The sequence below is a fragment of the Pleurodeles waltl genome, chromosome 9 (genome assembly GCF_031143425.1).
Source record: "Pleurodeles waltl isolate 20211129_DDA chromosome 9, aPleWal1.hap1.20221129, whole genome shotgun sequence".
Taxonomy (NCBI): domain Eukaryota; kingdom Metazoa; phylum Chordata; class Amphibia; order Caudata; family Salamandridae; genus Pleurodeles; species Pleurodeles waltl.
The window spans coordinates 1090800895-1090826158 of record NC_090448.1 but is presented as its reverse complement, the minus strand read 5'-3'; the positions used below and the strand labels follow the sequence as shown (position 1 = coordinate 1090826158).

The 25264-nt window shown below is 42.3% G+C and overlaps 1 protein-coding gene across 1 annotated transcript in view; it reads left to right on the top strand.

Moving 5' to 3' along the window:
* Nucleotides 1-25264, top strand: part of PLA2G4D (phospholipase A2 group IVD) — an 82517-nt gene that overhangs the window by 43668 nt on the left and 13585 nt on the right. The window contains exons 8-17 of the mRNA XM_069208776.1: nt 892-1070; nt 1161-1259; nt 2627-2664; nt 5145-5280; nt 7148-7284; nt 8143-8365; nt 10904-11021; nt 12280-12417; nt 16126-16233; nt 22315-22509. Coding sequence (XP_069064877.1) covers nt 892-1070; nt 1161-1259; nt 2627-2664; nt 5145-5280; nt 7148-7284; nt 8143-8365; nt 10904-11021; nt 12280-12417; nt 16126-16233; nt 22315-22509 — 1371 coding nt within the window. The remainder of the gene's footprint in view (nt 1-891; nt 1071-1160; nt 1260-2626; nt 2665-5144; nt 5281-7147; nt 7285-8142; nt 8366-10903; nt 11022-12279; nt 12418-16125; nt 16234-22314; nt 22510-25264) is intronic.

The following is a 25264-nucleotide window of genomic DNA, read 5'->3' as shown; positions in this document are numbered from 1 at the left end:
TGTCAGCTGATTCCCCAGTCTTGTACTGTGGTTTCTCTGGGGTGTTAATGAAGCACTAAAAGGCTAATATTGTATATTCTGACAAAAAATGAGGAAATAGGATCCGTTGAATTCAGTGCCTTTCCAAGGGAACACACTGAAGTCAGGGAGCATGGAGCGGTCAATGAAGACATTAAATTAGTGATTTTTGAGGGAAACTATGGCTTTTAGTGGTTATGGCATGATATAGTTTTATATGACATAAAATAGTTAATGAACATTTTTAGAAATTCATAAAGCTATTTGCAGACAGATCTAATATTTAAGTCAATATGTGCTCTGAGGGTTTGTGAGAACCTCCAATGAGTTGCTGTTTGGACATATAGGTTTTTCTTTTAACTTATCCCATTTCCTGTGGTCAATATTTAATCTCCATGCATGAATGAGCACTGGCTTCACAAGTATTTTATTGAGAGTTATATATAAGGAATGCATGAAAACACATTATTAAAATATACATTTATTGACCATAAACACGTTTTATGTATACTTTATAAATGACTTCATTCAAAGACAATTAATTAAACATGTTTAAAATAAGTAACATCTAAAACCAGACAGAACAGTGAGGCACCTAACACAGTGAAAACTGTCCTAGACCACAACATTTTCAAATACTTGGAACAGTTTAAATGAATGGAAAGGAAGATTTTAGAGACTTGTTTATTTCAGGGACTCTTAGAAGAAGAATACATTTTCTGTTGATGTCAACAAGTGTCATCGAACACTTTGCTGAGTATGAACAATGCATGAACAGCAGTGTTATGTTTTCCAGTTTACCAGGATTGTTTGTTTCAGACATAGTCAGTTTTGGTAATTAAATTCAGTCTCCCACTCTTGCCCCATGTTTAGAGACGAAAGAACTTTTGCTGACTTTGAATGGATCATATGAAGAATGTCAAAAAACCCTGGTGAGCTCTGCCTCTGATGGCCACTCCACGGAAACCTTCCTCTTCCACACCCTAAAGGGATGGGAACGAGAACTGACCGCCAGCCTCAAGACACCCACTTCACGCTTCGATGTCACCTTTGTACGTTGTTGCACTCATTAGCATTAAACACAATATATTTGTTTTAAATGATTTTTTATCACATGCCAACACTCATCCTACTTTTTTTAGAGAGGAAATTCACCAGACTGCCCTATTGGCTGTGTGACCGCACCTGTCAACGTGTTTCCTGTGGGACAGGATGTGAAAGTCAAACTCGAAGCAGCAAGGGTAAAAAATATATATATTTATCCTCTCTTCCTTTATAAAACAGAACGTATCATTTCCTGAGTTTCTCTCAACACTTCATACCCCCCGTGTTCTCACACGGTTCACAACTGACACCACAGAACACCTCTGTCCACTCCAGACCCTTCAGTTAAAGATTGTTCTGTTCTAGGGTAAATAATATTTATGTTAACAAGCAAGAAACAAGCAAAAAACTGATCATCAGTTTCTCAAAGAACAAAAAGAGTGAAACACAGGGAAGGGAGTGGGGGGGACCAGTCTTTGTGTGTGTCATGAGCAAGGCTGCCTGTCCTGCGCCGGCTTCTTGCAAACACTGCACCCACGTTAAAAAAGGAGGCTGGGATTATACCTCAAGCTACCTCCCAAGTTAACTCCCTTTGAGATATTATGGGCTGTGGTTAAACCTGCCGGTGTGAGGCAGCACTTTCTGCAGGAGACATGAACGTGCTTCTGGTGTGGGGCTCTTCAAAGTAAGGTTTACCCTCTCCTTTGTGTTGGCTTGGCAGGCCCCATTTCTCTTTACAAACCTTCGATCCACAATGTAGAGACTATGATGCTTTCACTTGCATCATGATGAACTTGGTTATCACTTGTTAATTGACAGTTCAGGTCTAACTGGGCGACCACATGACAGCCTTCTGTGGACCACCATTTTGATCCAGGTAACTATATCAAAGCTTTCTGAGAACAACCAAGCATGTCACAACCCACACGAGTATACATTGAATGCCATAACAGTGAATTTATGTCAGTGCATCAACAACTTTTGCAATAACAGGTCATCGAAACCAACATCCCAACTCGTTGTGAGCATCTTCAGCACCAGGGCTTGATTAGGGTCATAGCAAGTCACCTGAATGCTCATGTTGTTGGAAAGGTTTTGTCCATTTAGAAGTCTGATGCTGTAATGGTTGCTGATGTGATAAGAACACACCAGGCTGGTTAGATGAGCCAGGACAAAAGTCGACAAGCTGGTCCCTCCAAAAGGCTTCGAGGACTGGCACCGTGTCAAACCCATGCTTGGGCTGCACGTTAGTCTTCATGTATGCATGGGTCAAGAGAGCTGGTGTGTCCAGTGTGTGTCTGATAGCGCTGATCTACGCAAGACTTTCAGCACTTCCACATAGGATAATGTTACAACCATTTATTGAATAGAAATGATGTGTATACTAGGTTACATTTTTGAAATTCTGGCATGGATCCTGCCCTCCACAACCTACGCTGGACACCCTCGTGGTTGAAGGACGTACCACAGGTGTAGACTGAAATTGGTTGACAAAATACATCAATTTTTGCCTGCACACCAAAAGAGGCTCTCTGAAACACCATTTCTGTTTCTTTCATTTTAGGAAGAACACGTGGATTTGCAACTCAAGCTGAAGGAGTGGTAAGTTGCTTTTACTAATTTTGCAAAGTGCGCTGCTGAATCTCGTTTCTACGTTTAGGAACAGTTTTGCTTCTAAACGTATAGCAAGGGTCGAACTGGGAACTCACAGCAGCCCTGGCAAATTATGTCAGACCAGCCCCCATAGGGTGCATAGCGAGCAAGCCTGACCACTACAAGGGAGTTTGGGGGGGTCCCCCTAAGAATAGTTGCGAAAAAATGGCAAAACGATTGCATTCTACGACACATTGTTCATTTTATATTCAATTGTATTAATTTTTAAGGCATAGTAAATGATGACCTTACAGTGCACCATAATACATCAATCTTTATTGGGATTCTTCAATGATTGCCTCACTATTACACTCTAACAGTACCTCTCATCTCTCCATAGCCCCTCCCACATGTATTTTACTTGTTTTATAGCGCCTATCCTACCAGCATAGGGTGTTTGAGCACTTTACATCACACACATACATAGACAATGAATCCTACATGTGTAAACCAGTGTATAGAAAATGTTGACAAAGGGGACTACAAGATGTATGATTCACATGTCATCCATACTGGTATGCATTTTTTAAGAGTGCTTGGTCTGGGGAAGCACAAACTCAGGGTTCAGAACATAACACAGTGGCTAGGGTTGACTTTACTAATAATTTATTTATACCCAAACAAACCCTTTTTAGCAAAATTAGGATAATTAAAGCCTGGGAAAAAAACATAACTTTCTAACCTGCAGTTTGCATGCAGATCCTTGATGGCAGTTCATAGCTCACTGTGCTAGATTATGATTGTAACTTATGAACTGCACACTAAGAAAAGGATCCCTGTGACAAAAGCAGTAATCTACTGAGCTGTGCACATACAATAATGTTCTGTGATCTGCATAGTACACCTTCTTTGCAGAAGGCATATTAATCCTCTGTGCAACCTTAGATGAGTCAAAGTGCCACTAGAAAAAACCCAATCTCTCTCCAGAAGGTACGTTAATCACCAGAGTTATCGTGCCACTTTTATTGTCGCCTGGAAACAGTTGGATATACAAGGAACTCTGCAGTGCTTTTAAAACTGCTGCACTTATCCAAAACAGACCCCCAGTGGCACCCCACCCTTCTAAGGAAACGCCTGATGCCCGTTTACACCCAGTCCGTCATTGTGTATAGCTATTTGAGCTTCATTCCTGTTATGCAAAAAAACAATCAAATTGTAACATTATGTCTGACACAGTTATAGTAGATACTCTCATCCTAAAACAGCACTATTACCCCAAATATGTTAATAAAATTGCAAACAAACATTTCACTTATAGCTTGTTTTTCACATGTTCTAAGCCCCTTATTGAAACTTTAAAGGAATTAAAAGACATGCCTATCTTGAAAGTAGACTTGTTATTTTGTGCCAGGAATGCATGATTGTGTCACTTTAAAAAACAACCACTGGGAAAGTAACCTGGCCTTGGTAAGTCTGCATGTGTTTTTTTAATGCATTTTATTTTTACATATACAATTGGTGATAAAATACATTATAACTATCTATATGTCTGACTATCTATATATAGATCTATCTATGGATAGATAGATGGATAGATAGATTTAGATATAGATATAGATATTGATATTGATAGAGGAGTGTATGCCACCAATAAGGGATATGAGCTGCCTAGATATATAAAAATACTGTTGGTAAGCTTTACTAAACAGTGTACCACAAGTGTGGCGGTTTGGGAAGTGAGCTACAACGAAGGATTGGAAATAGATTTGTTTCCTTTCGATGTTTCACTTTGTCAACAGCGGTGGCTGCCGCAAATCTCAATGGGAGGGACGGTAGGGGCAGGAGGTGGGGGGTGGAGGGGAATGGGGGAAGTAAAGAAAATAATAATTTTTAAAAACTTACCTTTTTGATGACGCCTGCTGCATTGTCCTCTTCTGTCCTGATAGTGTCCATGGGACACCAGCACAGGCTCCCCATGCAATTCTGGCACTGCTCTAATGCTATACCTAGCATGAGAGCAACACCAGGATTGGTCTGAGTGGCTTTGTCTGCAACTCAAACAATGCGTGTGTCAGTTTGCCCGGCCACAGGCACACTTACTGCACTGACTCCATTCCCCATCCTCCTCCCCTTCCTTGGACCTGCCCCGCCCCTCCCTGCACCTGCTGGCTGAGCCAGCAGTTGAAAAAGAAAACAACAATATAACATTGTTTTATTTTTCATCTGCTGGCTCTTATCCAGGGGGGTGACGCTCCTTCGCCTCTGCGAAGGAGCCCCCGCTGTTTGCTAAATTCGAAACAGAGTAGTATAATGGACGCCTTATGGGTACAGAGTAATCAAATAATTGGATTGTAACAGCCCACAAAATGTCAGATGAGATAACCTTTGGCATTGCAGCATCCTAAGAGTTGGGACACTTTTCCAAAAAACATGATAGACAGTCAAAGGCATCCCTTCATTGTAAACTTGACTCTCCTTTTCATCCCCAGCCCTGAGGACCTCTCTGTGCGCCTCGGATTCGACCTGTGCGAGCAGGAGAAACAGTTTCTTCAGAAAAGGAAAACAGTGGTGGCTGCTGCTCTGAGAAACATCCTGCACCTGGAAGAGGATCTAAAGGACCACGAGGTGAGTGGACCGGAAATACGTCACCTTCAGCAATGTCAGTCTGAATCATGCAGCCACGCACTCTTGTGTGTTTGTCCATAATGCCATTTATGGGCAGGACAGCGCCCCCTGGCTGCTCTTTGTTTTATTGACACCCAGGCCCATCAGAAGGCAGTGGGGGATCAGAGGGGTTACTCCCGTGCTTTTTGAGTCCCTCCCCTGAGCCAACAAATGAATAGGGAGAGCCCTGCCAAGGGTCTGGTTTGGCTCAAGGAGCCAGTGCACAAGTTGAGCCCTACAAATAGTTGGCATTTAAATCATGCAACAGACAACATGTAAAAATATGATACTGACTATTAAAAAAGTGTATTTCTTTAACGTGCAGAATCATTTCACCTGTATCACCTTAGTATATCAGATTTTATCCCTGCATTGAAAGGCATTCCAAGTTATTGTTATTAAACATGAACTTAGAGATATGCCTTGCCCCCCAGACCCTCCTGATTAAAATGCCTTAAGTAATCTATGAGGCAAGTCAGTTGTTGTACGTGCTTGATATGTGACTTGCGTTATTATTAGCTATGGAATAAAATTATAGTCTATTAAATCAAACACAAGAATGTTTTAAACAGGGCCCTTCCTGAACTCGAGTATTTTAAAGTGCTCTCATAGGTGATAATGAACCCAAATGAGTCTTGGTGAAATAAAATATTTGCCTACGATCACAAATTAGGTTAAATGGGGAAGAACTGATCCCAGGTTTTCTGGTTTCACACTGTGCAATTCAGCCACTAGATGGCTATCTCTCTCATTTTTAACATCAAAGGTTTTTGCTTTATTTTTTATTCTTCTCGCATGAGGGTAGACCTTGGGTGGCAGGCAAAAGCCGCATAAAAGCTCGGCTCGTTTTGGGCTCGGGTTTCCAGGAAGAACTGGAGTTGAGCAAGAGTCAGGCATCTGTCTCGAGCCAGGTTTAAGCATTCAGTCACCCGCACACCTCTAATCTAAAAGTCTACAAGTGACTTAACCATTATCGTGCGTTATGCTCTAATTCTATTCAATGTTCTTTTCCCTTGAGGATTGTGACTGAGATTGTGTTTTGTTTGTTACTCAAATATTTGATATTGTTTGTATCTCTTTAATTTGTTGATTATCATCTGCCTTGAAGCTATTTTTCTTATGGCAGATGGCCATGGTGATATATAAATATTAAAAATAATATATAAACAGACAAATCAAATGTACTTGAAGCTTTTGAGTCCTCTGCTCATGCAGTCCAGCTTTCCTTTTGGTCTTGGGATCTGGTGCGGTTCCAGAATATTGTTATTCCTCATGGATTGAGGCATCCATCTGAAAAACCCGATTGATTAACATTTTGCCCTGCCACCCTTCTTCGTAGATATATATTGACTGTCTTTACCTCAGAGAATACTACAAATTGGAAGGATGTCTTAACATTGTCCTTAGGGAAGGGGGTAGGGAAGTATCCTTCCTGCCAGAGACAGACATTCCATATCATGGGTGGCTATTTATATAATGCAAACCTCACTGTAAAGCAACAGCGATGTACATTACGTGAAGGGTTGGAAGACAGTCTAAGAGGTGTACATCAAGCAGGCTTGACAGAAACACATTGTACATCAATTTATGCACCAGGAGATTGATTCACACCAAATCGCACGATGTTGAGCCTTTTGCCTAGTCTGGGATTCAAACCTGGGTCTCTAGGGTCCAAAGTCAGAAGCGCAATCCACTAAGCCACATCTCCATACAAATGTTTCTCAACCCTCATTCTTTGGAGGTCAGTCAATGGATCGCAGGTTGTCCACACTGGAATATCGTTAGTCAGTGCCGATTATTTTACTAATGTTCTTTCTCTGTTGTGTAGATTCCAGTTGTGGCTGTTACGGCAACTGGGGGTGGAATCAGAGCAATGACGTCAATGTACAGCCACCTATCCGCGCTGCAGAAGATGGACCTCCTGGACTGTGTTACGTACATAACAGGCGCCTCTGGATCCACATGGTGAGGATGAGAAGGAGGTGGTGTGTAATAACCGGTGGACTAGGATATCTAGTAGTCAAGTACTGCTGGGACCCTAATCTTTCATCAAGTTGCTTTATGTTTTAATGTCATTACTTTAAACTACTAAATAATTCACCATAGTGCACAAAAAGTGCCACACGTTTTGTTTCAGTGTGAAAACTTGAAGGAGCTGAGCTTTGGAATTTACTTATGAAGTCCCCATAATGCTACTGTTTTCCTGTAATCTTTGGTAGACTTCTGAAGCCACATTTCTTGACCAGTGGTTCTGTCATTGTAATGGCTCTTACCCTATAGTGTAGAAGATGCTGCGGAAGGCATATCAATAACATAACAATAACATGGTATTCCCAACACTATCCTCATCACCCAACACTATCCACATCACCCTGCCTTCCCCTTTGGATGTCTGTAGAAGATGTGCTGTCCTTCCAGAAGATCTAGAAGCGGTTTCTCCTCTTTAGACAATGATCCAATCATTCTGAGTCTACCTTACAACCCATTTAATGAGAGAATTTGCCAAAGTATCCCACCAACTAATAACACATCCATTCTTTGTCAAATATGTTCATGTCCCACCGCATTATAAAATTGCACCAAATAATGACTTTAATTTGACTGCCTCAGAACTACCTTCATGACTTGTATTTGCAAAATATACATGAGAAAACAATGATGCTAGTGTGATAAAATAGTGACTGTTTTTGCTTTTTCATTCATCAGCTGAAAAGTGAATCTAATGGACAGAATCATTCTTGTTGGCTTTGCATTCCTCATGGTCTGCAGCGGCTATTTCCCCTAAAATGTAATTTTCCTGTCTGTTTGTTGGTGCTGACCCAGGGCCATGTCGAAGCTATATGAAGATGCTGATTGGTCGAGTAAGGATCTAACCGCGCCAATAGACAAAGCATGCAAAGGTGTGATGAGGAGTAAGAAGAATGCTTTCAAATGGGGGAGGCTCAAGTATTATCGTGGGGAGCTGAGTCAGAGAAGCGAAGAGGGACACAGGACGTCATTCACAGACCTCTGGGGCCTGATATTGGAATCCATGTTCCACAATGGGGTAAGTAATCTTGCTGCATCCCTTTCTGCAGTGTGCATGGCAGTCGGCTGGTCACGTCTTTATTTGCACTTGTGTTGAAGCTAGTGACTTGCCTTTAGAAACAATATAGAAATTACTTGGTGATGAATAATACCCAACAGTTGAGTATTCTCACCTGAAATCTACAACCTGTAGATGATACGAAATTCTGAAGCATTCAGTGAACCATAGAATATACATGGTAAGACCTTTCTAAATAGGAGGACGTCTGCATACATTCCTATACAGGCGTTATATTGTGAGGCAGGTAGTAAATGCAGTAGCAGTAGGTATTGTGTATATTCAATGGCACATTGTCAATTTCTGCATTAACAGGTAAAATTAGATGAAGACACTCAAATCTGTCTCCAGATTTTCGAAGTACATTGATAGGAAATTGTGCAGTAGTGGTTCAGTCTGAAACCACCAAGAAACGGTCAGTTCCAGAGCATTTGTTAAATTGGCCATCTTGACGCACTTGTGTAAATTTTGAGACAAGTGCTATATTCTGTTACAGTAGAAGTGTCTCGAAGCAACCGGGTTTGGAGATAGTATTTGTCAAATGCGCATGGTTGTACCATAATTGGAAAATGGCTGCCTAAAAATAGCAAAGTATTTTATTATTTTCAGTAGGTGAAGTCCACTCTATCTAGCTTAACTCTTGGTGTTTAGTGCACTTAGTGTTAGTAATTGTGGGTCATGACATTTTTAAAATATGAAATATGTTCTGCATCTATAAACCTGCTGAAAATATAGTTTCTCATGAGGTCAGACTAATGTTTTTCAATCACAAACTGAGTTATCAGTACAAAGAGTCAGTGTTGTTTCTGCTGATATGGGCTGCATGGGGCCCTTCGAAGTTTACAGTGTCCTTGAGCTCATGTATGAGTCTAAAGTGCTTTTGCACTTATTTACAGTAGGATAAGACTGGGCAGACCACATACATCCCTGTTGCCTGGTGTGACTACCTCCATCCAGGACATTATGGATGCTGTTCCATTTCTAGGATTCTCTATGTTGTAGTCTTTCTTTGCTTCAATTGAACTAATTAGAGCACATGACAACAAGGTGATACGTTCAAGGCTTGAGATAGTGTCCTTAAGTACTTAGAGTGAGGAGGTCACCCTACTGTCTCCTGCGGTGCTCCGAGGTGCACATTCAACATATCTGTCAGAAGCGAGCGGCACACATCTTCATGTTTAGTTGGAATGCAAGAGGACTCGTCAGTTTGGTTCATAATATGTCTGTTCCATTGAATTTAGGAAGTTAACAAAAGAAGAAATCAATTCACTTAAGTTCATAGAACTTCTGAAGGAGTAGAACCCTGAACAGGTTCCTGTGCCCATAAGACTGGGCAGCCTTGCTAGAGCTATCTTGAAAAGGTGGGGCTTGAGCGTGGACTAAAAGACTTATAATCTGTCAGTTCACTCCAACATTTAGCATCTCAGTGGAACAACCATTGGTAAAGGCAGTAGGTCTCTCCTTTTAGCTGCCATTGAAGACCTGTTTGCTTTACCAAAGTTTGTTGACAATAAATTCGTCTTGCTGATGCTGTATAGTATTGACAAAAAGAAATGTTATTTGCCAAAGCTCAGGAGCATTAGCAAAAAATGAACAAAAGAAGCGCCTCAAGTGTCGGCAGTAAATATAAATTAAAAGTAATCAGGCAAGCGGTGTGAGGGGCAAAGAATGAGCTATGCAGGGTGAGGAGGGAGTAACAGAGAGCGCTTTGTGCTTGTTGTTTCCGGTGCTGAGCACCGGCACTTATTTTTGAGGGCCAGGGCTTAATCTTCTGTCCAAAACATTTGCTGCGAGCAAAAGACACATATGGGACAGGCAGAGGAAGGGAAAAACTAAAAAGCACCACAAAGAGAGAAAGTGGAAAGTTGCAAGAGTGAGCTGAAGGGGCAGGGAGTGGCTTTATATGGATTGAAGAGGCCCGAGATGGCTTTAAGATTACGCTGCCTCAGTATTCAGTGCTCGCCCATTTAATTGCAGCAGCCGCATGCAAAGAGGAGGTCTTTGGGCACCGGCGCCTTTTTATTTACAAATTAAGCACTGGTGGAAGCAGCTCTCAAGTGAGAGAGGAAGAATACACATTCATTTCCAATGAGTGGTGAAAAAAAAAAAAGTAGTTCCTTGAACGAAAGCAGTTGAACACAGTCTCCCAGTCAGAACACATTACAGAAGAAATGCTCCCGAGGTGGAGCAAACAAAGAATAGAGAGGAAAGACATTGCATAAGAAGCAGGGATATGTAATAGAAAAGAAAGCCTTCTAGACCAGAGCAACGTGTTGACCCAAATGCTACTCAGTCTAGGTTTCAATATATTAGTGACAATAGGGATTTGACAACAAACAGCTTTAGGAAGACCAAAATATGACATGTCGACTGCTCCATTAGAATTATGGCGATAAAATAGGTAGCAGGAAGATTTCTCATGCATCAAGATCTCATGAAGGAGTATGAAACACATTCATGCAAATGCAAAATGCACCTTTTGTTTATTTTCATCACCAGAGGACAGAAAGCAAACTCTCGGATCAGCAGAGAGCGTTGGAAAGGGGGCAGAATCCGCTTCCCCTATACCTGGCCATGAATGTGAAACCGGAAGAAAATAGCACCACTGATTTTAAAGGTAAATGGATGAAGGTTGTTATGTGTTGTAACCCAGCTTGGAACAGTGATGTGTTGATAAACCATTTCAGTCCCACCCTTGTAATGTGAGTGTGAAGACCTTCACCCAATGAGCAAATATTGGCAAGTTGTTGGGATTGTATTATGAATTTAGGGTACTGCTGCGGTGTTACCCAGTAAATGTTCTGGTTCAGGCTTCTTGTCTTCCATCCAGTGCAGCAGTGATAGGCTCTTGACTAGGAGTTGTTGTGAGACCTTATGCAGCACAGACAGTGAGACCCCCTATATTGAACAGACCTTTGATGATCTTGCTCCTTTAAATATATCTGATAAGGCACACTGTTATTGGTGCAGTCGCTGTTCCATTTCCTGCGGGGATAACTCCATCATTGATGTGAAATATCTGTGTGTAGGGGGCTCAGATCATGTAGATTAGACGTGTACACATCAGAACCAGTGTATAGTTTCCTAATATCTGACCAACATAGATGTTAATGTTGCTGCTCCCCAGATCTATTCTCTGACAATGGTGGGGAGGCCTCGGCTCTTAAAATGTAGTGGAAAAGTGTCTGGCTACTGCACCACACTTGTCTGAAATACTATTAGCATCACAAGCAACTTCCAGTGGCCTGAAGAGCTGGTTTTCTTGTTAATATTAAATACCGTGTAGGGAGGCCCATGAGGCCAGGGAGCATTGAAAGTGACATCCATTTTAAAAATTCTTTACGAGATTATATTAAAGTACCCTGAAACTAGGGCTGTAAATCTCAATAACTCTGGTAAACATCTACAATGTAAACATTTTCTTATTATTTTACAATTGCAGGTAAGTATTTCATAGATAATAATGAAATGCACACATTTCACAACAACCTGTGAACTCTGTGGGCTAATGTGACCAATGCAGAAAGACAGACAGAGCATGCCATAACTCAAAGATGCCTTCAGCAGGACCTGCTCAGGAAATAATTATTTTATTGGAGGAATGCAAACTCATCTAATGGGCCAACTGTACATTTTGGAATTTTAATAACTTAAACTGGTCCTCATTTTAACCCAATTTACATTCTACCTAAAATTCTTTTCTTAGTAAATTTTAGGTACTTTGGTATAAAAGTACTTCTTTTTCAACAATGATTTCGGATTAGTTGAGAACAACACATTCAGTTTTTCAAATATTTCATATTCTTTATTGTCTAATCAGGTTCTCCAGATTTTGGACTGCAGGGGCTCTTAGTTTCTCTGTTTCTGATTTGCAGAATGGTGTGAATTCTCCCCGTATGAGGTGGGACTCATTAAATATGGCGCCTTCATCCGCTCAGAACTGTTCGGCAGCGAGTTCTTCATGGGGCGACTGATGAAGAGGCACCCGGAACAGCGGATCTGCTTTCTGCAGGGTAATGGAAAGCCAAAGGATCACGGGCCAGTCTGGGAGCTCGTCTTTGGGATGTTGCATGGGATATTGTGTTTATTTACTGCCCTTCTATTTGGGTCCCTTTTTTAAACTAAAGTCATTAGCAAATTTATTTATTTGTTAGCTAATTTATATATTTACATATGGGGACACATTTCATACATTTTGTGGGGTTGTCCTACGTTTTTCTGCAAAATGCTTCAGCTATGACGTTTTAACGGCTATGGCATTATGAATTAAATGGATGACAATTCATAAAATTGTAACCGACCATTCTAAAAAATCTATAATGCAACAATCTAGCATAATTCAAAACACTATGGTGTAGACTTTAGAAAGTGAAATGTGTGGATACTTTTCTTTGTTGTGTCAGGGCTGTGCTGCAATTTTCGCAGTGCTCTGCTTTTATCAAGAGTCAAGGTTCTGTATACAAATCGTCAATTGTATCTTAAAGTAAGAATGTTTTAATGAATTAAGCACTAAAGTCAAACTTTATCAAAAAGCCACGTATAAAAAGTACTGGAGCTTCAGCAGTACACCAATTCACCGTGGTGCCAAGAGCCAGACACCAGTTGAAATACACAAATGTCATTGAACTGGGGCTGCCACCAATGCAAGGCCGCAGTCAAAGACAGCACCTTTTGAAGTTGGAACAATGATTTCCACTATGAGATTATAAAATGTTCCCGTACCTCCCACCTGAAACATAATTTGTAAATCTAGTTGGGTTTAGCTTTCATTTGGAAGCAGATTCAACCTTTTAAAATATTGTAGAATTGTAATACTGCAGTTATCACATAGAGTGAAAATACAGGAGGGTCATTTAGTTTGGCAGCTCTGGAGCTGTTCTCTAAATAAGCACTACACCCTCCTAGCTAAACCTCTAGTAGTGACCCGGCATCTCTGCTGGATGCATGGAAATCCCAGTCTGCCCGGCGGGAACATTTCCTGGGCAGTCCTCTGTTAGGAAAATGGAGGCCATGGCACCGTCGAGTTGGCTGGTTGCCCACCAGGATATCAATGACCCTGCAGTATTTACTGCCTCCTGAGGTTTTTATTCCAGGAGCACATCTACATAACTTGTGCTTTTACTTCTACGACTTTATCACCCATTCCCACCTGCCGAAGTCATTATTAGGAGGGAATATCTCACAAGGATAAGTCCACACACAAAGTATGTCCCTTCAGTGCTAATACGATTATCACCTTGTGTGCCTTTAGAGACCAAAAATATTGTAACTTTTAGGCAGTGTTCTTTAAAGAGGCGGGTGGTGTAGAGGGAAGGGAAGGAGCGTCCTACAGTACTCCCAACAATAATGTTTTACAAAAAAATGGCAAAATGAATCAAACATCAGCAAAGCCTAAAGGCTGCCAGCCCATACCAGACCTATTGGCTTTCCCAGTGCTTGTTATGTTTGTATAGAGGCTTGAACCCTCTTAACATGCTATGAATGAATGAATGAAGTGTCACTTAAAACATGCATGGTGACCTTACCAGGATATCCTGGCACTAGAGAGTTGTGAGTAAGGAAAAACACCACCTAAACAGCCTAGTGAGTGATAGAACCGCTCTATAAATGCAACAACGGTACAATCCAGAGGGAGATTCTAAGAAAGAGTGTGGGATCCAGGAGGTCGACTGCGGTACCTACTTGCGTGTCCAACATTAGTAGGATCTGGATCATGTTTCTAATGCTTCTCATATGTGGCTCCCAGAAGAAAACATATGTGATCGGGAGAAGCACATCATAGATGAAGTCCAACAACTAATTAACAGCACATATGGAGACAGCCCGGGTAGTTGAAGGAGAATCACTCAAAAAGGAAGCCTCCATTGCAATGTTATTCTTCCTGCCATATCAATCTCATGGTACAGTTCTTCTCTTCCGCATATCTGAAGCCATGATTCTACCTGCTTCCCTATCCTGTGGACGTATGTCGTCTGTCAAACTAATATGGTGGCATCGTTCGTCCTGGCACTAGGTTTGGGCATTCTTTGCTTCATGGCCGAGCAGTCTGATCACATTGTTGCTGAACACACATTGTTCGTGTTCTTGGTGGATTATACACAAATGCACAGTGCTCAGCTCAGTATTCTAGACTATTTGTCATGTACATCCTTTTCAGGGTCAGTTTTCCTTCTGGGACCATTCCAGGAGCAAGGCTGATTATCTTTCTGTCTCATGGTGTAATATACTAGGGCTCTATATCTTGTTGTGCAGAACTGTAGAGTGATTAGCTTTTCAGGAACACTTTCCATTCCTCCTACCACATCCCAGCATTGGTCCTCTATTATGGGTATTCTGGTGGCAAAATACCCTAGCAGATGAGGCAACATTGCTCTAGTCAGGCAATGCTGTACCATTTCCTTCCTGCTAAAATATTCTACTGACATTGTTCAACCAACCTGGCGCAGTATTCTGGGGACAAAATCCTTACGGAAAACGTATACGATGGATGGAAATAACACCCCCAATAGCAATTACTGGAACTCTTGGTTGATTCGACTACAAGCTGCCCAGTTAACTAATTCTAGTAACAACTGTTTTTTTAAAAGCTTCACTTTAAATTGTTCAGGTTTGAGGGATTAATACTCATAACAACAGCTTTAAAATGCAATGAATCTGGGACAGTAGCTATGTAATACTGCTTAGAACATTCCCAAGTACCCTGCAAAATCAGCGTTGCTATCCTACTCTGGGATTACCCAACCGAACAGGATCCTCCCTGTGAATTGCTGGGCCATGCTATAACATGAGCAAATAAAAGACGCTGTAATGTCAGGTTACTGCATAGAGCCATTGCCAAACTCATCACCACATTCTATATAACCCTACTCTCCTTTTTAGCTCAGGAACATGACATGACATCCTCCACCCTCCTTGTCGGCCCCTCACATCAATCTGAAATGGTCAACTAATTTTCTCAAAACAGTACATCATGTCGGATATCAGGAATGTCGATATCTATATTGGGAAAATGTGCCATTATTTCCTAACATCGAATCCCAATACGGGGAGGTGATTCCTGTACAGTGACCATTTCTTGCTGTTTTTTTACTATATTTTCTTTATGAACTGTATGACTTGGTTGTGCCTTAAAAAAAAGCTCCCGGCACCATACACCTGAGCGAAACATGTGTCTGCTGTAGCTACATCTGATAATAATTTACTGAAATTTAAGTCTTTATTTTGGAAACCAGAAGAACAGGTTGTTTTTATCCAGAACTATCTGTAGAATATGTCCCTAATACAGAGAGCGTGTGAAATGCCTCAGTTACCTGCAGACATCGTGGGATGTATTTTCTGGGATAATCATTATCGTGTTTTCTTTTGCCTTGATATATTCGGCTATTATTTTTCCTGGTACAGTAAAATGAAATATATTTCTTATTGCACAGTATATCCTCTCTGCATGATTTCTACGCTGGCACAGTGCTTTTGTGGGGTCGATATCCATGTGGGTGGATGCTTCTTGTGTGCACACATTTTCCCATGGCCCATTGTTCTGATGAGCCTTGCAATGTACCCCTTTTGTGTTCATTTGAAATCTCTTACTTCACCACTGTACGAAGTGCTGCAATGTCAGACTTTGGGAGGGCACTGCTGCAAAGGTTAAGCTTTGTGCAGAATTCTAGGATTTCTGTCATGCTAATTCATGTTTTGTCTTTTCTTATTGTTTCCATATGCAGGCTTGTGGGGGAATATCTACTCAGTGAATCTGGTGGACACGTGGTATATTGCTACACACTCGGATCATTTTTGGGAGCAGTGGTTCAGAAACAGGGTGAAGGAAATTGGTAAGAATTACATACTGTCTGCTGACTTCTGTTGGCTTGATAATTATCAAAAATATCAAATCAAGTGAACAAAATCCAGAATATCTTCTTCTTGCAGAATAAAAAAAACTCGAAAAATCTCATTTTCAAGTATCAAGTATTACACAGACTGTAAAGGGCATCAAATATATAATTATACCACCTTTCTTTGATATAATGATCTTAAAAACATAATAATGTATCACCACAAAATCCTGAACAAAAACTGTTTCTCTTCATCAATACTGATTAATTGAAAGGATATCACATTTTATAAGAAACTTTGATAACTGGGGAGTGTGTTTGTGCTGAGTGAAAAACCATGATTTACTTAAGTCTGGTGGAGCAAAGCTTTGGACCTTAGAGAAGTAAGGGCCAGATGTAGCAAGCCTTTTGCGCCTCGGTACCGACTCGCAATTTGAGGCTGCGACTCGCAAATAGGAAGGGGTGTTCCCTTCCTATTTGCGACCGCATCGCCATGCAGAGTTGCTTTGGGACCGCGAATGCGGTCGCAAACCAACTTGCAGTTACCATCCACTTGAAGTGGATGGTAACTCATTCGCAAAAGGGATCCCTTCCCCTTTCTGAATGCCAATAAAAATATTTTTTCAGAGTAGGCAGTGGTCCTATGGACCACTGCCTACTCTGAAAAAAACGAAACCAAATGGTTTCGGTATTTTTCTTTTTGCAGCTCATTTTCCTTTAAGGAAAACGGACTGCAAAAAGAAAAAAAAAACTGCTTTATTCAAAAAGCAGTCACGGACATGGTGGTCTGCTGTCTCCAGCAGGCCACCATCCCTGTGAGTGCCTAGACTCGCTATGGGGTCGCAAACTGCGACCCACCTCATTAATATTCATGAGGTGGGTCTTTGCGACCCCATAGCGAGTCGCAGAAGGTGTCTGAGACACCTTTCTGCATTTCGTATTGCGAGTTGCAGTTTGCGAGTCGCTATGACTCGCAAATTGCAAGTCGCAATTTGATACCTACCTACATCTGGCCCTAAGTCCTTTCATACTTAGCATACAGTATAAGGAATACGATTTCCTGTTTAACTGTGTGTGACATGTACAAACAACATGCTTGCTCTATGGAACTAAGGCATGATGCTCAGTCTTGAACCCACTTCCTACCCATCCATCCCAAGCCTTCCCCATGATGACCATATGGCAGCAGATCACCTTCTTCCTTTCTATAGATGCCCTTGTTTGTCCAGACTGTAACATCTGGGGAGATAAACAGTCTGTTTTGTTTGTATAAGATACAGCAGAAGCATCATTTGTGCTCCTAAGAGTTTCCAGCACTACTTAAAAGTCTATGAACAAAGGTGTAAGATTTGCTGTCATGTTGCATGTACCAAGTTTCAGTCAGATTTCTAACTTTGCTAACATTTAGGAAGAATGTGGCCCACCCAAAGAGTGCATTGACTTATATCCCACAGAGCTCATAAATAGGTGCCTTAGGTACTTCTGTGTGACAGATAGTAACTTTGATTTGGAGAGTCAAAACTGAAGAATTAAGATCTAGAGAAAAAGGTTACTATGTATTATCCTTCTTAAGAGGGAACTGCCATAGGAAACGCAGGCAAGTCATATTTGGTTATTCTGGTGAATGTAAGAGGGCATACATTTTACATAGAATTTATGAGGAAAAATCAGTGAAATTAAATAAATTTAAATAGGCTACTAAAAGAATTGTGCAATAGCACGTCTGAGTACCAGTTTGGTTGGTTGGTTGTGTTAATTCAAGCACTATGAGAATTTGTGTATAGTATGAAGGTCATAAGCACAAGTCCTACCAATCCCAAAAAGTCTCTCAACCTGGCAAATTAGTTAAATGAGTAAAATAAAGTTGGGTTAACATAGTATTAGTAACTAGAAATAAGCTATTGTTCAAATGTCCTCTTTTTCTTAATACATACCTGGGCCAACAAAATTATGTTCAGCCACATAATTATAGAACTCACATAGCCAATCACCAAAACTTTAAATAGGAGAGCATTAGTCATTTTCATAGGAAGGGTGGATATACAAAAGGAGCACTTACATTAAGGAATAGAATCCCTTTGATAAAAAGTACAGTTTTCAGTGATGTTTTGAGGAAAGGCTGGAAAATATTTTAGAGAAGTATGACTGATGCACCCTAGGGTTTGGCTAGGAATGTTTGAAAGAATTGACACAGCTTTATTTCTGATCCCTATATACAGTGAATGGAAATAAAGTTTTGTCTTCCTTCTTTGGAAGATTTTTCTGTATAAAGCATACAGGCTGGAGAATTCCATTGCATATGCCTTCCATGTCAGCAAACACCATTTACTCGATCAATCAATCAATCAGTAGAATTGTAGAGTGCTATTCATCACCCATGAGGGTATCCAGGCGCTGGCAGTGTCCAGTTGATTAGCTGAATGGCCAGGTTTTCAGTGTCATTCAGGACTCTGGAAGAGATTCGGAGGTTCGTAGATGAAAGGGTAGCTCATTCCATGTCTTTGCTGCTAGGTAGGAAAATAAGCGGTCTCCACATCTGCTACATCGGATGTGGGAGGCGATAGTAAGAAAAAGTGACGCGGAGTGCAGGTGTCTGGTGGGCTGATGGAAGTTCAGGTGGTGGTTCAAGTAGACAGGTCTGCAGTTGTGTAGGGCCTTGTATGCATGGGTCAGGAGCTGGAACTGTCATATGTTTCTCTCCACTGGCTCCCTGAGGTAGGGGGTGATGTGTGTTCATCTAGGGAGATCCAGGATGAGTCTGGCTGCAGCTTTCTCTGTGGCCTGTAGTCATCAGAGGAAGTGAGCTGTGACCCCTGTTCAAGATCATTTCTGTAGTCTAGTCGGCTGGAGATGAGGGTCTGGGTGATGGTGCGTCTGGAGCTTTGGGGTAGACTTTTGAACATCTTTTGAAGCATGCATAGGATGAAAAAGCAGAAGAAGGAGACGGAGTTGACCAGAGTCGTCATTGTTAGCTCACTGTCCGGAATGATGCCTGGGTTCCTAGCATAGTCCATGGGGGTAGGAGGAGGTCTGAGTTCTGAGAGCCACCAGGATGTTTCCCATTGGGAGCTTTTGTTTCTGAAAATCGGTACCTCTGTTTTGTCTGTGTTGAGTTTCAGGCAGTTGTCCTTCAGCTTGCGAAGTCTCTCATGCAGTTGGTGTTGGTGTCTTCAGAGAGGGAGAGGATGAGTTGTGTGTCATCGGCACAGGATATGGTGTTAAGGCCATGGGTTTTGGCGATGCTGGCCAGAGGTATCATATAAGTGTTGAAGAGGGTGGGGCTGAGCTTGTGGTACTCCGTAGATGATTTCCTTGGGTTCAGCAGTGAAGGGAGGAAGGTATACATTTTGGTTCCTTCTAGTGAGGAAAGAGATGATCCACCTGAGATTGGCTCCTTGGATGCTTATGTTGTACAGCCTTGGGATGAGTGTGTGGTGGGAGACCATATCAAAGGCTACACAGAGGTCAAAGAAAATCAGAGCGGCAGTTTCTCCTCAGTCATTAGGGCTTATATATCGTCGGTAGCTGCAATGAGGGCTGTCTCTGTGCTTTGGTTGCTGCGGAATCCGGAATGGGAAGGAGGTTCCATTCCAGATGTGAGGAGAGTTGTTGGTTGATGTTTTTTCTAATACTTTGGCCGGGAACTAACTGAAGCAGGAAGATTGGCCGGTAGTTGTTGAGTTTTCTGGGGTCTGCTGATGTTTCTTTAGTAAAGTGCTGACTTCTGAGTGTTTCCAGTCCTCGGGGAAGTTGGCTGTGGCAATTGAGGTGTTGAACAAGATGGTAAGTATGTGGCTGATTCTGACTTTGCCTAGGTTGAAGATGTGGTGAGAGTATGGGTCAGTTGGGGCCCCTGAATGGACTGAGTTCATGATGGAGGTGGTGTCATGTGGGACGAGCTGGCTCCATTTGGTTATTTGGATGTTTTTGGTGATAGCGGGGTGGTTGTGTTGCTTGAAGAAGTTGGTGCCTTGGGCTGGGGTTTGAAGGTTCTGTAGATATTGGCGATTTTGTTGTAGAAGAAGTTTGCAAGGTTCTCGCAGAGTTCCTGTGAGGGGATATTGTTGCTTTTTGCAGCTGAGGGGTTAGAGAATTCTTTGACGATTTTGAAAAGTTCTTTACTGTTTATGGAGCTTGACTGGATGCATGAGGCTAAGGTATGTTTCTTAGATTCTCTCAACTGTCTATTTTAGAGTTTGAGAGCTAGTTTGAAGGTGGTCTTGACAGCCGTGTCCCTGCTGCTGCTCCATCTCCTTTCCAGTTGTTTAAAGAGTCGTTTAGCCATTCTGAAGTGTTCAGTAGCTAGCCTGCTTGTTGGACCTTCTGTGGGTGTTATGGCCAATGGGAGCAATGCTGTTGACGCAGTTGGTAATCCATTTGTTGAAGTTTCTGATGTTTCGGTCTAGGTTGTTCGAAGAGATGGGGAGGATGGTGTTGAGGGTGTTGGTCCACGTGTCCTTTGAGACTTTGCTCCAGCTGCAGTAGGGGGCATTGGGCAGATTAGGGGTTGAGGTCCGTGAGCTGCTGATGTTGAATTGGTTGATGGAGTGGTCAGACCATGTGAATTCCGTGGTGTGTCTGTACCTGATGCGGTTGCTGGAGGTAAAGATTTGGTCTACCGTGTGGTCTGCGAGGTGCGTGGTTCATGGATGAGTTGATTGAGTCAGATGTTGTTCATGCTGTCAATGAGTTTGGTAGTGTTGATGTCATTGTAGTCATTGAGATTAAAGTTGAGGTCACCAAGGAAAATGTAGTTGTTGGAGTCTATATTGAGGGGATAATGAAGTTAGCGATGAAGTTGCTAAAGGCTAGACATGGTCCTGGAGGACGGTAGGAGAGGGTGCCCATGATGGTGGTTTAGCTGTCTGTTTGGAGTCAAAAGTTGAGGTATTCCATGGATGGTGCATTGTTGTCTTTGTTGTTGTGCATGGGATGGATTCCTTGTGTGTGGTGGCGATCCTCCCGCCTGGCTTGTGGATGCAGTCATACTGGGTAATCTTGTATCCTTTGGGTAGTGCAATGCTGATGTTGGGTGCGGAAGTGGGGTTGAGCCAGAACTCAGTGAGGAAGAGGCTGTCGGGTGTGAGGGTAGAGATGACGTCCCAAATCTTGATGTGTTTGCATAGTGAGCGTGTGTTGACAAGGGTGCATGCGAGTTGGTGTTTTTGTTCAGGTTATGTCTCTGGTGTGTTCAGGGTGGGGCTGGTTGGTGGGCTGGCCTGTGTGCTGTGGCAGGTGAAGTGGCAGTGGGGGCAGGTGAAAGGTCCTACAGTGGAGTGTGGGTTGTGTGATAGTAGTGTTTTGTCTGGGGTCGCATCTGTAGAGCTTGATGATGGTTTGTCTTTGGGGGCTGGGAGGGCCAGGGGTTGTGGTACTAGGTGCGGTCCAAGCACAGACAGGTGCACACAGGCTGGCCTTTAGCACACCTTTGTCATGCCGACGGTGAGCCTGCTGTGCACGTCCACTGAGCAGTCGTGCTGTGGCCTGCATTAGGTAGGTCCTGGGATGGGTGGGGCTTCTGTTGGCAGGAAGACCAAAGAGTGGGAAAACCCATGCAGGAAACCTGGGCAGCTGCAGTGTCACTAGATCAGGCTGAAACAAGCAAGAACTGCAGGCCACAGGCAAGTAGCAGGCTAGGTGTCCAGGGGCCTACTGATGTGGTTGCACTGAAGCCTGCATTATGTAGGTGCCGGGGTGGGTGGGGCTTCTGTTAGCAGGAAGAACAGTGAGTGGGAAAACCTGGGCGGGAAAACCCAGGCAGTGGCAGTGTCACTAGATCAGGCTGGAACAAGCAGAAACTGGAGGCCACAGGCAAGTGGCAGGCTAGGTGTCCAGGTGCCTTCTGATGCAGTCATGCTGCGGCCTGCATTAAGTAGGTGCTGGGGTTGGTGGGGCTTTTGGTGAGTGGGAAAACCCGGGTAGCGACGGTGTTACTGGATCAAGTTGGAACAAGCAGGAACTAGAGGCCACAGGCAAGTGGCAGGCTAAGTGTCCAGGTGCCTAATCCATTCCACTGTCCTTTACTTTGAAAGTCCATACTTTCCCTCTTTCATATTATTTTCCGTTGTGTTGTTGTAGACAAGGATACAGTCCAAACCAAAAGAAAATCCCCTCGTATGAAGACCCTTCTACACACTCCACCGGGGATGCTGTCCAACACACTGAAGGATATTTTGACCAATCGCTTCATTGATGGAGAACAGCACAACTTCTTGAAAGGTTTACAAATGCACAAGGGCTACAGTGACTACAGCCAATTCTCCACATGGAAAGGTAGTGTGACATCTTGCTGTCTTTCTTGAGGATTATGTTGATATTTCTTAGGGCTTTTTAGTCTTCCATTTGCAGAGCAATGTTGACAAGATTGGGGTGGGGAAAAGATAATTTTATTATGGTGGAAATATCAACATTGGATCGGAAGTGTCAATTACCACTATTCTGTAAAGGAAAGTAGATTTGGAGTTAGGATTATTAAATCTGTACTTCCCTATAAATACCTAACTTGAAAATACGGTGGTAGTTGATGTTGTGGATGTGATATTCTTACAGTCCGATATAGCTCACCTTGATATTGAAGCATACACCTGTTGACAATGTTTTTTGAGTTTAGTATGTACAAGATAATATGCTGAATGTACCCTATGTAGGACAGGATGATAAATACAAGCACAACACATCTTTTGCAACACAATATGTGTTGAAGAGTGTTTTATCAGATGTCTCACTGAGCCACATAGTTTCACACCTTGGCTAATTGTGTATTTGTAGATGATTTCATTTATTTGATGTTGACAAACCATTTTAATGTCATAAAGAAGCATCTATTTTGCTCGTTGCAACAACTCTATAATTCGATTAATTATGAAAGAACACAAAGGTTCTTCTGAAATCTGTAATATTTCGTCTTATGAAGGCAAGATCTGTACGGGTGAACCCACATGGAGCCAACCTTAAATCGGTGCCTCTGTGTAATCAAAATGCTTAGTAAAATATCATTCATGCTGGATAGCTTTACTGGAAAACTATAAACTTTATAAAGGAAGTGGGTACGTCTTTTGGCTCCTGAAGATGAGGAGCTCCTGAAGGAAGCCCTGCGAGCTCCTACTAGTGAAGTTTAAGAAGTAATTATTATATTCTGGATTAAAAATGGAGTTGCAAACATCTGTTCTCGACAAATACTCACCAGGGTGTTGAAAGCAGCCTGGTGAATCGCATTCATTTAAAAAATTGGACACAGGTCCATTATTATGCTTACTATATATTGAGCTGACCTGATGCCTCAATGCTATTTGATGTTCAATTGATAGCATTTTCTTCCCGCCTTTCTTTGTACCTCATCATTCTCCTTCACTTTTAGTCTTTTTTCTGCTTTTGGTGAAAACTACTCCTCCATGCCCATTCCCTTATCTTCACCATGTTATTTTTTTCCATATTACCTAGTAGATGGGAGGCCAACAGACCTCTCCTCATCCACCCCATTTTCTCCCTCCAGTGACCACTAATCCCACATTTTCTTTATTTGCATCTGTTTCGTGATGCCACTTCCTTCCAAATGTTTTTTTTATAGCTTTTCCTTTGTTTTTTTCTGTTTATTGTCATAGTCTATTTGTGCTTCCTCTTATCTGAGCCACAGTAGAAAGTAAACACATAGTACCGCAGCCAATTGTGTTTTGAAGCCTTTTTTGATATATTATGCCAGGGATTCAACCTCAAGTACGTATGTGTATGTATATATTTACATGTGTTGGCTCAAACTCATATAGATTTATCAATAAATAAGATCAAAAGGGGTTTTGCTGTTTGGTTTTATTGAGGGATCAACAATGATTCTGTAATGTTTGACTAGCATTCACCGAAGAGGATTGGCAGATGATTCTTTCTGCTCATTTGGGTGCTATCTGAATTAGGCTGTTAGCTGTCTGTGGGCCTGAAGCGAGGTATTCCTGATCTAGTGGGTTGGAGTCTTCTGTACCCATTGTGTGTTGTTCTTCTTTTCCCTTTTGCGTTTGTTCCATACTGGGCTTAGGGTTTTGGGTGCTATGTAACTCTTGAGCGCCCTATCTAGTTCTAGCTTCTTCTCTCTCATCCCCTGTCTGCTTTCTCGGTGGCCTTGTGGGCTGCTTTAGCATGCCATTCCTTGTGCCACAGTAGTCTCCTTCATCACGCCTTTTTTTGTGTTGGATGCCTTTTGGAGGGGGTCTACAAGTCTCACTGCAAGTTGGCCTATTGGTTCTCTGTCATTGTGCCTGGTGTTCCTCCTCCATCTCTCCTTCAGTGAGGTATAATTCAGGTTTTAGTGCCTTCCATGGTGATCATTCCCATCATGGTCAGTGATCCTAGGTTGATTTCTGCTGGAGGAGTTGGCTTTTCCTGTTGGTCATGCCTGCTGATCTTCTTTTGGGTCTCCACTTGGGAAGTGGTGAGCTCTGGGGCTATGATTGCCTGTTGAGTTTTGGAGCTTGTGGTGTGGAATGTCCTAGACGTGCATCTTCTTGGGGCGCACTCTCTTGCAGGGTTTTTTGTTTCACCGTGGTGTGGCTTCTGGTTGTGGACCCCTGTGCTCCTTTTTGTTCTCTGATCTTGGTCTGCTCTGGATGTGTTTGCCTGTGGCTGCATGATTTCTTGTTGGGGAATTATGCTCCCTCTGCTCATATCTTTCTTTGATATGTAATTAGGTCACACATTTTGCCTTGTGATCCCAGCTGGTAATGGGGCAGAGGTTGAACCTCCTTATGACTAAGGCTGCTTGATACTTGATTCTGGACCTCTGGTAATTATTTCCCTGGTGGGCTTCTTGCATTTGAGTGGACTACACTGTGCGGATAGGCATTGTGTTTGTCACCAACGGGTCTTATGTCTTTCCGTAGCCTGCTGGGTTGTGGCCTTTCTGTGTGCAGGGGGAGGGTGATTTCTCCTATGACCACTTGGAAATTTTTCACACAGCAGCATGTTTTTACTATATGGAATTGGGCAATGTTTCTCTGTCTTGTTGGTGAATGTTGTCCTTGCTTCTAGCTTTTCCCTTTGG